The 14,634-nt window shown below is 42.7% G+C and overlaps 1 protein-coding gene across 2 annotated transcripts in view; it reads left to right on the top strand.

The window, feature by feature from the left end:
- Positions 1–7,188: 7,188 nt before the first annotated feature.
- The window catches only part of CHN2 (chimerin 2), a 328,816-nt gene continuing 321,370 nt past the window's right edge, over positions 7,189–14,634 (top strand). For both annotated transcript variants that reach the window (XM_081284429.1, XM_081284430.1), the window contains exon 1: positions 7,189–7,714. In XM_081284429.1, the coding sequence (XP_081140555.1) occupies positions 7,666–7,714 (49 nt within the window). In that variant the 5' untranslated portion in view covers positions 7,189–7,665. The remainder of the gene's footprint in view (positions 7,715–14,634) is intronic.

The raw sequence follows: 14,634 nt of genomic DNA, 5'->3' as shown, positions 1-14,634 counted from the left end.
AACAAACGAGTACTTAATGCAATGGGAATGTCTGGTAAAGACTTTATTTCTCACCTGAATAAAGACTATAAAAGGAAAAATATTTATCCGAAAAGCTGAAACTTTAAACAAAACTAAGGAGTAAGTTTTCTTTTAATGTATTTTGCAAAGAATCAGCCAAAGCCCAGCTCCAGTTGGTCCCTATACCTGATAAATCATATTCTTTTACTTTTGGTTTTCTTAACTGAATAAGGTAGAGAGATAATACCTACAGCTAGAGTTGTTGTGCATTTTTATTAAGATGTTACATAAATTTTCTGGTGTCAGTTTTCCCAGGTGGAAAATGGACATAATAATTCTCCTCCTGGATTGATGGATGTACACCATATGTATACAAAGCTCTGAGCAGGGGCTTGCACTTAGCAGGTGATGACCTGGTGGGAGGTGGTTTTTCTAATCACTAGTGGCAGAGAATGTGGTGAAAGTGGCAGTAACAATAACAGCAGCAGCAATAGAATTTGTCCCTTCCCATCCATTTATCTTTGGGCAGAGAGTTTAAGTAATCTGTTTCTTCCCTTTCACTGAAATCCACTTTGAAATTCTACCAGCTTCTCCCTGGTGGAGGATGGGTGGGGAAGTGTCCCAATGTGGAGACATTATCATTTTGTGGTGTGTGTGTGTGTGTGTGTGTGTGTGTGTGTGTGAGAGAGAGAGAGAGAGAGAGAGAGAGAGAGAGAGAGATTGTGTTTTTCTAAATTATGTATATACCATTCCCCTGAAGATTCTGATAGACTCTTTGTACCACCAACATCCACTCTCTACCCAAGAGTTACAATTTAAAAGCACCTGCTACATAGCATGTTATTGAGTACCAATAATATGATTGTCAGGCATACATTCCTTAACATATTCCATTTAACAAGATGAGATTGAGACTCAGAAAGTTTAAGGCCCTTGTCTGAGACCACCAGACAGAATGTAGCCAAAACAGGAATAGAAATCACGTTTTTCTTCAAAGCCCAGTCCTGGCTTATGTTTTAATGTACTTTTACACAGGTGACATTGTTGGAGTGATAGAGATGGAAATTACTTTTGCATCACACAATAATCCTTCCAGACTATTCTAGTTCACTATACTTTGTCCTGAGGAGCAAACAACAACTGGGCTTCTATGCTAGACAGTACTTGCATCTATTATTTCGTTTCATGCTCACAAACTCTGTAAAGAGGGATTATTATTCCCATCATAAAGATCAGGAAACTGATCTTAAGTAATTTGCTCAAGGTCATACAGCTAATAAATGACAAACCAGAATTGAAATCAGGTCTGTCCAACTCCACAGATACATATTAAACGTTCCCAGAATCATTTCTCCCATGCCTTGATTTAAAACAATATGGGACATTTTAAACAGCTAAAATACATCTTCTGAATCAGAAGATTGACCCAGATAATATCTGTTAACTTTCCTTCAGTGCCCATTTACTATCCTCCTTAAAAAAAAAAAAAAAGTTTCTGTTTTGTTGCATCTATAGTTGCTACAGAGAAAGAAATGAAAATATTGATTTAGATTTTCTGGGGGTGAGGACCAAGAACATTCACAGTACAGTCACATACTTGACAATGGGATATGTCTGAGAAATGGATAGCTAGGTGATTTCATTGTTATACGAGCATCTAACATGTGCATACGCAAACCTAGATGGCCTAGATCAGTCATTTGATCTGTTCTCTTGATTTGATAAAGAGACACAATCAAAAGAAGATACCATGGCACACGATTTTACAATACCTTCATGATATTATGATAAAATTTGGAGTATACTAAATGCATAAACCAGTCACGTAGTAATTTTTTATTGCTGTCAGGTATTGTATCCTGTGCATAATTGACTGTGCTATGCTATATTTCCTCAGACTGGAAGCTTTGTTTCTACCAGCATCATCACATGCATGTGAGCAATGGTCTGTGCTACAACCTTACAAAGGCTATGATGTCACTCGGGGATGTAAAGTTTCAGTTCTATTATCATCTTATGGGATCGCCTTTGTGTATGAGGTCTGTCATCAATGGAAATGTCATTGTGCAACTCAATACCTGTACAGTATCTACTTGGTTCTCGGGACTGACAAGCTAAAACTGTTGTTGGGAAAACATCAGGTATCTAGCAATAGTCTTTGAGATTTGATTTTGGAGGTTTTGTTAAAAAAAAGAAAAGAGCAAAACAATGACAAAAAACTGCTGAAAAGAAAATTGGATAATAAAAAGTTGGACAAAGAAATCATGAACAATAGCTTTAATGCCATTTTGGAGATCCTTTCTGTAGTTGAAAACTCTGTTCCACTTGAAACCTATGTATCCCAGGAAGGAATGGAGGGCATCCTGCTGTAGGGTCCCCAGGCAGGGCTGCAGTTCCCCTCTCATCTTCATTCCTGGCCCCATGACATGTGACATGCAGTGAGTGCTTAGTAAACATTTCTGAGTAAATTAACAAATGTATAAATGAACATTTTGTAGAGAATAAACCTGTCGAATGCTTTCTGGAAACAAATTTTGAGAGTAAAAGAGCATAAAACCAGCAGTGGAAGATGTATGTGTGTGTGTGTGTGTGTGTGTGGGGAAACCAATCAATAAAAAAACACTCATCCCACATTTTTTGCCCAGAGGAGGCTTAGAGCTCTCATCACTTTAGTTTACCCTAGATTTCTCTCAGGACATGGAGGGAAGAAAAGAGTTTTGTAATTTTAAATGTCAGAAAACAAAGCCAGAAGGCACAATATGCAGACGAAACCATATTTAATGACTTTCTGAACTCTATGCTTTTTTTTTTTCTTAAGGAAGAAAAGCCCTCATTTTTTTCTCTCAATCTGTGTCTCCCCTTAAAGAGACTTTAGCTAAGCAGCGTGTGCGTGTGCGTGTGCGTGTGCGCGCGTGCGTGTGCACGCATGCATGCAAGCAAGCTAAGTGGCCAAGCAGGAAACTCCAGGCAAGGAACCTGAACTCCTCCACGGCTCAGCCACAAAATGCTAGAATACCTGTGCTTGCAGCTTGTGTCGCCACTAGGGGTCCCCAGCAGCAGGCGATGTGCACTGGGAATTGGGTACCTCAGGCAGCCGGCCTCCCTTTGTCTGCACCCCAGGTGTGGACTCCTCTTTGTTCAGAGGCAGGGCTGCTACCTGCAGCGTGAGAGCTGGCTCCTGGCTAGCCGCACCCGGGCTGCCTGTACACCTGCCTAGGAAACCCACTGCTCCCCAGCTTCTGCCTCTGGTACTCCGGCCCATACCCCCAAGACCCAGTATTTTCTCTCTAACGGAACTAGTATCTTTATATTCGAAAAAGGGCTTGAACTGCAAAAGGAAATAGTTCTCAGAATGACAGAGGGTATATTGATGTTGAGAAATTGATGGCAAAAGGGCCACTGTTCAGGCTACAGTAGAGTATTTGCCATAAAATATTTAAAGCTACTTGACGAATAGCCTCACTGTTCTCTTGTGAATGCTGGTCACTGGATTAATCTTGAAAGTAAGGAATATTTCATTCTGTTTAGCACAGGCAAAGTGAATGACCTTCAGGAGGAAGCACCCCAGAGTGCCTGAAAGGACAGAGCATAGCTCCAACCACGACAGCGAATTCACCCTGCGGTATTTTCTTGTCTGCTTTTATACTTCAAAGGAACACTAAAAGAAAATAAACAGATTATAGTAACGAAAGAGCTACCCTGTAAACAATAAATTACACGAGTTATAACAGCCAAAGCCATGATGTGGTGTGGGATGGGGGCTGCCAAGGTTTGCTCCATCAAATTTTATTCTTTTGTTTTCATCATTTCAGTTTTTCTTGGTCCTGGCAAAGATGGTGTTCTTACTGCCAATCAACTTCCTTTTGTGATCCAGTGTGTTGCTCAAAGTCCTGTCCTGTTGCTCAGTGGTCACAGCCACTTGGGTGCAAAGTAATTGGTGCACCGGAGAACCATTTATGGATTCATTGATTCCTTTGTGTCCTCATTTATACAGTAAATATCTCCTGAGCACTTATTGCTTGCAAAGAATGATAGAGAATACAAGGGCTAGGCAGATAAGAATTCTGCCTGCAGGAAGCTTTTCATAGACTAGGGAGAGAAAATATGCACCAAAATCACCATTAAAATAGGACAGAGCAGAGATCTGCCAATGGAAGAGGAATGAAAAGGACTGGGGGAATTCAACAGATGGAGAGCTGGCTTCTGGCTTGGGAATCAGATAAGATTCTTCAGACAAGGTATATTCCTGGTGGACCTTCACCAGGGGTTGGATGGGCTGCAGAGGGGCCCTGGGTAGAAACAAGTGCTGTCAGCTCCAAGGGATAGGACACAAGTGAGAAAAAGGCACTTTTGTGAAGGGGACAATAGGAATTAAGCTTCGAAAGGGAAAGGTGGAAGGCTTTGAATGCCAGGTGGAAGCTAAATTAAAACAAAATGGTAATTTTTAATCCTATGTAGACCAGATTATCCCTATACCACTTTTATCCATAGGTATTTTAATATTTGATTCTTCTAGACAGTACAGCTATCTAAAAACAGAAAGACTAAATTGGATTTAAAACAGATCTAAGATCTCAGTAGCACCAATATTCCTTTTTCTACTGCAAACAGGAAAGACCTAATGCCATACAGGAATGAATGAAATATATGAACTAATTTTCTCATTGGTTCCATTTGGAGAAATACTTTGGAAGCAACTTCACAAGCAGGTTTCTGAGCCTACTGGTGGAGAAGAAGGTTAGCATTATGTTTCAGGCCCTGCCTGCTAATTTACTGATATAAAACATTTCATAGGGAGCAGCAGGCCTTTAGGCCTCTGAATTGAAGAAAGATGATAGTGAACAACCATGCATGCTGGGTTTTTTCCATTGGTTATGCTTTAACAGTCCAAATGATCCATCAGCTTTCAGATTTCAGTTCTGAATCTGGAGCTTTGTGTTTATTCTTCAAAATAATGGGCTTCTGAATTATTGTCCATTTCTTATCAATAGGCTGGGCCTCACCTTACTCAGTCACCACCGTTTTCTACTTTTGCCCAGCACAGGGTGGCTTGGGGGTGGGCCATTCATAGCAAGTGCCCCTCTGCCCCTTCATCTATCAATCTGGAATAATAAAATAATCTATTTCTCTAACTAACCAAAATTCTATGAAGGCAATTCTATCATCCAAACAGCATCTGATATTCTTCTGAGACTTCAGAAATGAGTAATGAAACCCATTGCCTACAGCTCAATTTGGGACAAAAATCACATAAACTTTGGGCTAAAGCTGAGATATTTCTCCAGTAGCCTAAGTCACTGCTGATTAGTTCTATCCCCATGGCAATGGAGGAAGCAAAATTGTTCAAACCACAGATTCCATCTTTCAAGTAAATAGTTTATAGTCAAAACTACTCCAGGTATACTGTGGCTTCACACATAGCATCCTGTTTAATCTTCACAACATTTCACATTATCAATATTTTCATTGCAGGTGGAAAAACTGAGACTCAGTGATCTAAATAATTGTTCAAGGCCTCATAGCTAATAAGCAGCAGAACCAGAGTTTGACCCCAGGTCTTGTCATTTTCAAAGTCAGATGGCAACAATCCTGTTAGGTGACCACGTGGCCAAGTCTACCACCTAAAGATCTGAAGGGAATATGGATTAATAGTCAAACAAACAAATACTGTCTTCCTTCAAAAGAACTCTGGGGAAACAGGAAATCCCATTTGGATTAGAGGAGTCTAGGGCATGATGGGCACATGTCCCACAGGGATCTGGCTGAGGCTGTATCAAGGCTGAGGGCACAATAAGAAATGGAGTGAGGGTGGGGGAAGTGGTGGTGTTTGGGTCTCCTTGTACCACAAAGGGCTATTTCAAGGTTCAGGCAGATGAGGCCAGGAAGACATGGTCCAGTGTGAGGAGAGAGTGCTCATGAGTCCTTCAACTCTTCAGCAACCCATATTTAGAGAGAGAGAGAGAGAGAGAGAGAGAGAGAGAGAGAGAGAGCCAGTGAGCACACACGCCAGCCTACTGGGATGGTATCCTGGAGGGAAGTTTTAAAAAATAGTTTAAATCAACTAGAAAATGTGACAGGAGTACATATTGTACATATTTAACATTTATTATTCACTGTGTGTTAGGTGCTTGGTTAGTGTGGATACCCCTAGGACCTGGCTGGCTTCCTGTGTCACTCCTGATTATTTTTAAATGGACTATGTCCTTTTAACCATGTTTTTAAAAATTGAACTACCCCCAATGTGAACACTTTCCATTTTGCTATATAATGAGAGTACTTTCATTCCTTTAATGTTTGCTTTTTCCTTTGATCTAACAATTTCTGTTCAAATTTCACAGTTTTCTGTTGCTTCAGGATTGAAAGAACCGATTACCCTGCTGGGAGCGTGAAATAGACTTAAAAAATCTGCATGATATTTCCTCCCAGTGAAATTAATTTAGGTTTAAATACAGGAGGGTGGCTTTCTCTCACACACCTAAGCAGTTTCTTATCCTGAAAGGGCACAGACACCTGCAGCCAAGTGCTAGTCTTTTGTGAGGCTCCTTTTGGAGGCACTGTCTCTTTCTCTTTGACACCCGGCTTTGTGTAGGCCTGATGACACGTTTGGAACTCTCTTATTTCTCTGAAGGCCAGCCTCAGAAGTCCAGTGGACCCTAGAGGCCCTGTCTGGGGTCGGGTTTTAAGTGTAGGAGAGAATTCCTGGGTGTTTTAGGAAACGCACCTTCTTGCAGGGCAAGGGCCATCAGCTCCAGAGCAACAAAGGACAATTTGAAGGGGATTGGGAGAGGCGCTCCACAGCGTCCCTGGCATCCAGGTCCCCTTCTGCACAGCACCCAGTCCTAAGTGATCCCGCCTTTGCCCTCTGAATCCCCCACCCACTCCGACTCACTGCTCCAGAGCTCCGCCAGGCGCGGCAAGCCTCACCACCTCCCCCAACCCTCGTCCCCTTCAAACCCCAGAAGCAGCGAAGCGCTCGGCAACGGGTCTTGGCCCACGTTCGCCAGCACCTCGGGGGTCGCTCCTGTGACCAGTCTCCCCAACGCCCTATAGTCTGCATCCTCCCCCTTCAACCCCCGTCGCAGGAGCTGTCAAGCCTGCGGCAGCTGAACCAGCCCCCGAGTGCCCGCGTATTCTCTCCTTCCTTTGTGTGCGCGCGAGCGGAGTTGGGGCGGAGGGAGAAGGGGGAGGTCGCTCTGTCTGTCTGTCTCCCGCCGTCTTTGCCGGGTCTGCTCGAAGTGCGGCCGGGAAGGCGGGAGCCCAGGGGAGGGTGCGGGGAGCTGGCGGGGCGGCTCGGGGCCGCCTGGGCGCCCTGGTCCCAACAGCGCACGGGGAAGCGTGGACGGCAGTGAGACTCGGCTAGAGCCAAGATCAACCGCCCCGGCCGCCCCTCGGCCTCCCCAGGCTCCCATCTAGCCCCCGACACCCGGAGAAAAACGTGCAAAGGCGCAGAGAGGGACGGAAACCACAAATAAATAGCGGCGGCAGCAGCGCGTCATCTGGTGGAGCAGGAAGTGCAGGCAGAGTCCGGAGGCTGGTGCTTTCTGCGCGTCCCCAGGACTTTGCCATGGGCTGGGGGCCGAGGAGGTTGCGAGCAGCCGGGCAAGGGCAGCGGCAGTGGCGCCCGCACCGGGGCTGAGCGAGCAGAGACGCGCGGGGCGCGGGGAGATGGCAGCGTCCAGCAACTCTAGCCTGTCCGGCTCCTCGGTATCCTCCGGTGAGTTTCAACTCGTCGGGCGCGGTTGCCGCGCGGGGTCTTGCACCCTGCACCCCAGGGTGGAGAAAGCCTACCTGTGGCCATCCTGCCCTCTCACTTGGAGTCGGGGCAGGCGTCCAGTGTGACACTTGTTTGGTTTGTCAGCAGCTGGGTGTCCTTAGCACCTCGGCGCCTGATATCTGACAGCAAAGAGGTGGGAGAGCAGTGGCTCCCTTAGTGTACGGGCACCGGAGTGTAGGGGCTTGGGGCGTAGAGGGCGAGCGGCGAAAGGAGCAGGGCAGGCTCTCACTTTCTGGCGCAGCTGGAGCGGGGGCTGGCGGGGCGGGGAAGGGTTAGGGCGAAACTGGGCGCCCAGACCTGTTTGCGGTGCTGCGCCCGCTACCTTGGATACCCAAATCTGAAGCAGAGGGGAGCAGACCCTCGCTCCTCGCAGACTTGGTTTTCTTTGTTTGTTTCAGAAATTAGCTCCGTGAAGACACTCGCTTGGTGCATGGGTTTGAGATAGTAGCAATAAAGAGATTGTGCCTTTCTGGTCCTGATTCAAGTGGGCGAGGGGAAGGGAGGGTCCAGCCCAGCCTCTGACTCTTGGCACGTTTACAAGTGTGTGTGTGTGTGTGTGTGTGTGTGTGTGTGTGTGTAAAAATTTCCTGTGTTACTTCTTAAGGCATTTTCTCAATAAGACTTTGTAATTTCACTTTCAAGGTGTATCCTAACCCCCTTTTAAGTGTGGCTGGGCAAAGGGAGGGCTTCTTTCAGCTTTTCTATGGTTGATCAGCAGGTCTAATTGAAGAGAAAAAAATTGCTAATGAATCTGAAGGAGTAGGAATCAATAGAAGCAGCCCCACTGGTTTCTGAGTATGACAGGTTTCTAATCAGAGTGATGCATTAGGCAGAATTTCCCTACCTCTCTGGTCATTGAAAACTTTAATAACAAACCCCAAAGGAATAGCCGATAAGACATTTAGCGTGGTATACGATATTCAAGGGTCAAGATCTCAAAGTCCTATCGGAAATGCTCAATATAGTAATATTGTATTATGTCATATTGTATTCCTTTATATTACCCCAAAATTAAACTCTCAGGAAGAAATATCCTTTTTAAAGGTCTTGAGCAGCAGGCCAGGCATAAAGGGAACCACATCCCTAGATGTGTAACTAATTAAATCATAAATGAAAGGTGAGTTTAACTAAAGTGCAATTGTGAGGTGGCACAAGGTGATCTCTAGAAAGCCATCTGCTATCTTTCTTGGCAAGTTCAGTTCCAGGGAAATGGCACTTCCTTTATCTACCACTGCCAACTAATATAAAACAGTATTGTTAGGTGTATCATGTAGTTCAAGTTTCTGATAGTAGCAGCCAGTGGGGCAGAACAGTCATATCTTATTAAGAGCAGCAACAAGTTGACCGCCTGTGGTTTTAATTCTGAGAACTCAGCAAATGCTACAGCTTATTTTTAGTACCCTCAAACCACTGCTGCTGCTCTTCAATTCATTTTGGTTGACTAACATTGAATTTAAAATACAGTGATGTTGGCTTCCTATTAGCATATGGTTCTCCCTCTCAGAAAGCTGCCCACTCAAAAGTAAACTGGTGGGAGAGAGATGGCAAAGGGAAAGAAGAATGGAGGAAGGACAAGGAAGATAGTACGATCATGCGATTTACTGGTGGCATAAATTGCAGATGCTGTGGCATCAGAATTTTCAGATCTTTAAATAGCTTAAGAAACCTGATTGAAAATCCTAACCCAGCCCTTGGAAGAATATGTTGATTTAAGGCAATACACTATAAGCTTTGGATGATGGAAATTGCTTTGCAGATAGGGTAGGGATGCTTCGGATGGTTCTTTTTGCTGCTTTATGTACCACTGTTTTTAATACTAGCAGAAACTAAGAAATTGCATGAAAGCTGAAATTCAGAAAAGTAGACATGGATTTGTTATTTGGTGTGAATCAACCTATCCTGTATATTGGCTCATTCACCAATCCGTGAGGCACTTTGTCTTGAGAAATACAGAATTATAGTTCCTCTTAAGCACACTTACCATTGTGTGGATCATGAATAATTCAGAGGATGCAAGCAATTCACACCTGTGAGAGGTGTTGGGCAGGAAAGAATAGAGCCTGCTTGTCTCAGCAGCTGTGTTCTCTCGGGCAAAGGCCAGAATCTGAAAAATAAGGCAACTTCATTAACCTATTAATCAGCATATTCCAGGGCCTACTATGTGCCTGGTAGTCCTGTATAATCCTCAGCGTCAAACCCCAAGGGTTCTTGAGACCCCTGGAGGTCATTGAGCTCTTGCCCTGTCTGGCTGTGGTGACGATTCTGAAGTGGGGTTGGGGGCCAGGGGTGTCCCTGCTGTTGGGAATATTTGCCTCAAGTAGATCCAGCCTTAATGTTTTCTGACATCCTAGTGAGAGCAGACCCTGCACAAGGCGGATATCAGAGTTAATACTGTGAGGAGACAAAATAATGAGAATAGTTTTACCAAAGATAATGAAATATCGAATAATGTCTGCATATTACCATTGAATTGAGTGCATCTTTAGAAAACTGAATGTAACAAAAACCCACGACATTTTTGGAAATTGTATGCTCTCTAGCAACTTTGTGTGAATTTTTGTACAAGCACTGTTTTATGAGTTATATAAAATGTTTTAAAAATAAAAAAAATTAAAAAAAAAGAGGTTAAGTGAGGAAGATAATTCTAGGATTCCTTTTAGCTCTGATGTTCTGGAATCAGTGTCTTTGAATTTTGGCTCCACCATTGACCAGCTGGGTATCTTGGCGGTATCTTGTTTGAGTCTCAGTTTTCTCTTCCATAAATGAGGCTAATACTATTAATAGGGCTATTTAACAGGAGATTCAGATAAGAGGGGATTCAGATAAGGAGTGTAGAGTATTTAGTAGGGGGGTTGGTACTTATTAAGTCCTTGGTGCAAAAAAATCTTGTCTTTTGAGAGATGAAAAGAGGGTGCTCATTGTCTTAGACTTTGGGTGCAGAAATGAGTCCAACACACATGAAATCTGCTTCTTCCATCATAAGCTAAATTTGATCTTGAGTTTTGGGCTCCATTAAACAAGCATTTATTGAGCCTCTTCCAGGTTTCAGGCATAGTTTTGAGTGTTTGGTCTGGAAAGATGAATAAGATTCTTCCCCTTACCATGTGCAACAGAGATGGACAAGCCAAGAACAACCTATGTTCCAGTTCAATCAAGTCAATTTTGTGGAGCAGAGTACAGGGGAAGGAATTGATTGCCTCAGTTTGGAGCAGCCTTTGAGGGTGACATATGAATCGGGCCTTGAAGGATGAGTAGGTTTTTCCATACCGATTGAGGGACATTTCTGAAGAGGGAAGAGCTTAGGCAAAAGCCTGGATATGGGGAAGTTCATGGCCTTATTCAGGTTCCTTAGGGCTTTGATCCTTTTCCTTTGGAGGAAGGTACTCTTGCCTGGCAGTCATGATGATTGGCCCATAGGCAACAGCATGCACAGAGTTGCTGGATCAGTTAATGCTACTGCTGATGCAGAAGGCTTTCTTTCTGTTCAGGTAGCAGTGGGTTCCATGGAACAGGAAGCCCCAGGACATAGTTGGGCCATGGAGCACTAGAAAAGGAACAGTTGATTCTGTAGTATCCAGCACAGACCAAGGGGATCTCCACATGGCTAAGCTTTTCTTAGAGAAAAGGCTGCAGGAGCTTTAGGTTTGGTTGTGCTTGTACAAAGAGTACAGCTCTAATAATTTACTCAGTATTAAGCTCAAAGTCATCTGATTTTGCTGAGGATAGTCTCTCGCTTGCTGTTGTTTAACTACATCACACAAGTGTGTCATTTATTCTGCATTACCAACTGAGAGATAACAAATGAAATAATCGGGTTAAAATTAATTTAAAAATATATTTTCTGAGAACTCTTCAGAAATTTTCTTCTGGAATATTCAATTAGAAATAAGAGAAATTGCTGTGCCTTTGTTTTAATGATAACTGTTGGTAATTCAATTGCACAATCACCTAGATTGGCAGGAAGGTTTGATTGCTTTCATTATTGAAAAAAAAAGAGAGAGAGAGAGAAAGAAAAGTCCTTATCCTTAAGCTTTTAATCTTGCCTGTGGTACTTGATTATATTCTGAAATAAACAATGGATGATTTGCAAAACAGTTTTCTTAATAATCATGGGTTACATTTGCTTTTATAATTGAAATAGGAACTTTGGGGGCATTAGTGATGTGATTGTCAAATGGATCATTTCACTGAGTCAAGAAAAAAATGAACCCAAGCAAAGTAATAAGTAAATGAAATATTCCCAGTAACTGAACAAGGTAGAATATTAAATATTAAAAAGGCCCCCAGGATAAGAAGTTAAGATTTTGAAAACACAGGTACACAATATTATAAAAATGAAGTTGATGCAGACTTTTTAAATTAAAATGCAAATGGAAAAAGGTAAAACTCAACATTCTGTGCAAAGTCATCAAAACATTAATTGGGAAAAGAACATTCCTGAATGGATTGAGGTATTTTATTTATTTATATGGATTTATACAGCAGTATTGGGGGCCAGGTAAATAATGCTATTTTCTGTGGTCATACTGGCATTGACCCTAGAAATGATAGGTTGTGACCAGTGACAAGTCTTCCATATTCCTAATGCAGAAGGCAAAACTAAACTCTAGTAATTCTGAAAAGACTTGTGTATGTGTAATTAGAAACTCAGTGGGTCCAAACTATAAAACCATATCACTGAAACAGATACTCACACTGAGAAGTTCTCGTTTGGGGCTTTGGATTCTCCAGAAGTTTTCTTCTGGAATATTCAACTATGTGTGAAAGAAATTGCTTTACCTTTGTTTTAATGATAACGGTTGAAAACTAAATTTCACAATTACATAGATTGGCAGGAAGACTTGATTACCTTTTTTTTTAAATTTTAAATCATGTGCACAAAAATTCTGATTTAAAGCATTGCAAATAACATTGCAAAGTTAAAATTAACCCTGAAAGAGAAATCACTCACTCAGAGGAGGATCATGGGTCCTTATTTTGCTGGTGGCCTTTCCATATCTCATTTTTGTGCCTTCACTGTCAATTTGTAGTAACTCAGATGAATCCAGGAATACAGAATCTGAGAAGTAAAAATACTTGTTTTGAGTGTGTTTGTTATGTTTCGACTCTTTCTTTTAATTTTTTTTTTTAGTTGCAGATGGACCCATAACTTTATTTATTTATTTTTATGTGATGCAGAGGATGGAACCCAGTGCTTCACACATGCTAGACAATCTCTCTGCCACTGAGACCTCGCCCCAGCCCCTATGGTTTGAATCTTAAACACCCTCCAAAGGCTACCTGATAAAGGCTTGATCCCTAGGGTGGTGCTATAAGCAGACAATGGAAACTTTAGGAGATGGGGCCTGGAGAAGGAAGTTAAGTCATTGGGGGGTGTGGCTTTGAAGGACCTTGACCCCTTCCTCTCTCTCTTTGCTTCCCCCACCAAGAGGTAAATGGACCTTTTCTGTCACATGTGGCCCACCATAATGTTCTGCATTACTGTAGGTGCAAAAGCAATGAGGCCAAGTGACCGTGGACTAGAACTTCTGAAATTGGGAGCCAAATTAATTCTTTCCTCCTTTAAGTTGATTTGTTTCAGGTGTTTCGTCACAGTGGTGGAGAGCTAACACAATGTTGCATATTTGCAGCGTTTGACAAGGGGCCGACTGATGTATGTATTTTGCTGAAATGTGGATCCTCCCTATTAATCCTGTGAAGTGCATTGGATGAATCTGTCATTTGTTCCACTTTTGAGGGATGCCAACACCAGGTATTTTCCAAGGCCAATCTGTGTATGGTTCATCTGGACATTGTGTTCTGTGGCCTGCTACCTGGGGCCTGGCCTGAGTGTGAGCCCTGCTGAGAGCCGTCTGCTGCTCCGTAGGGTCTCCTGTTTGTGCCCAATAGTGAAAATAAGTGGACATTTGGTTTGGAAAACCTGTACACAAGCAGTATCACACTGGTATGTTTTAGAATAGAGTTTTCTGTCAGAAGATCCAGATTCCTGCCAAGACAGATACGGAGAAAGAAAAACGGACCTAATGCTAGATAGGCTTATGATTAATAGCACCCACCTATCACCTCCTGGTCATTTATCTTTTATGAGTGCATTTGCATCACATGACTTCTGAAATGTCATTTAATTTTCAAAACAAATGAGTTTCTCTTCACTTTCTTTCTCTATTTCTTTCCTTTCCTCTTTTCTTCCCTTTCTTCCTTCCATATCTCTTTCCTTTTCATTTTCCTTTCTTCTCTTCCTTCTTTCCTTTCCCCTTTCCTTTCTCTCTTCCTTTGCTTCTTCCTCTCCCTCTTTCTTTTCCTCCTTTCTTTTTCCCTACCCCCAAGCTGTTATTTGTCTGTTTTCTGTTTAGGGATGTTTTCATAAATTTTGCATTTGGTTTACTTTGTTGTGAACATTTCCAAACCCTGGAGTACCCTGCTGTCTCTCCTTCCATTTGGCATGTGGGAAAGGAATTACACATGGCTTCAGGTCAGAGGGTCAAGATGGGAACCTGTGACATAAAACACTGACATGTGTCTCAAAGTTACTAACAAATGCAAAGGTTTATTTAAAGCCTCCATAGCTAGAGTAAGCCAGCTGGTATTAGATATGTGCTGACCCTAGAGGCTGTCAGATCTGCTAGGAACCTCTGTGACTGTCCACTGGGGTCTAAGGCACAAGTCCTGGGATAGGAACATTTTCATGAGGTGAGAAAACTTCCTGCTGTGCACCTCTGGTAAGCCAGCCACCAGCTGCTTGTGCAAATAACCTGCTTTCTTCCTCATTTATAATTAATCATACACCTTTGTGGGAGTTTATCTTTGAATACAGTATGGCAGAATTACAGCATCACTTTATTTTTGATGTTTGGCCTGCT

The sequence above is a fragment of the Spermophilus citellus genome (genome assembly GCF_964194105.1).
Source record: "Spermophilus citellus genome assembly, chromosome: 3".
Taxonomy (NCBI): Eukaryota; Metazoa; Chordata; class Mammalia; order Rodentia; family Sciuridae; genus Spermophilus; species Spermophilus citellus.
This window is presented reverse-complemented; position numbering and strand designations above follow the sequence as displayed.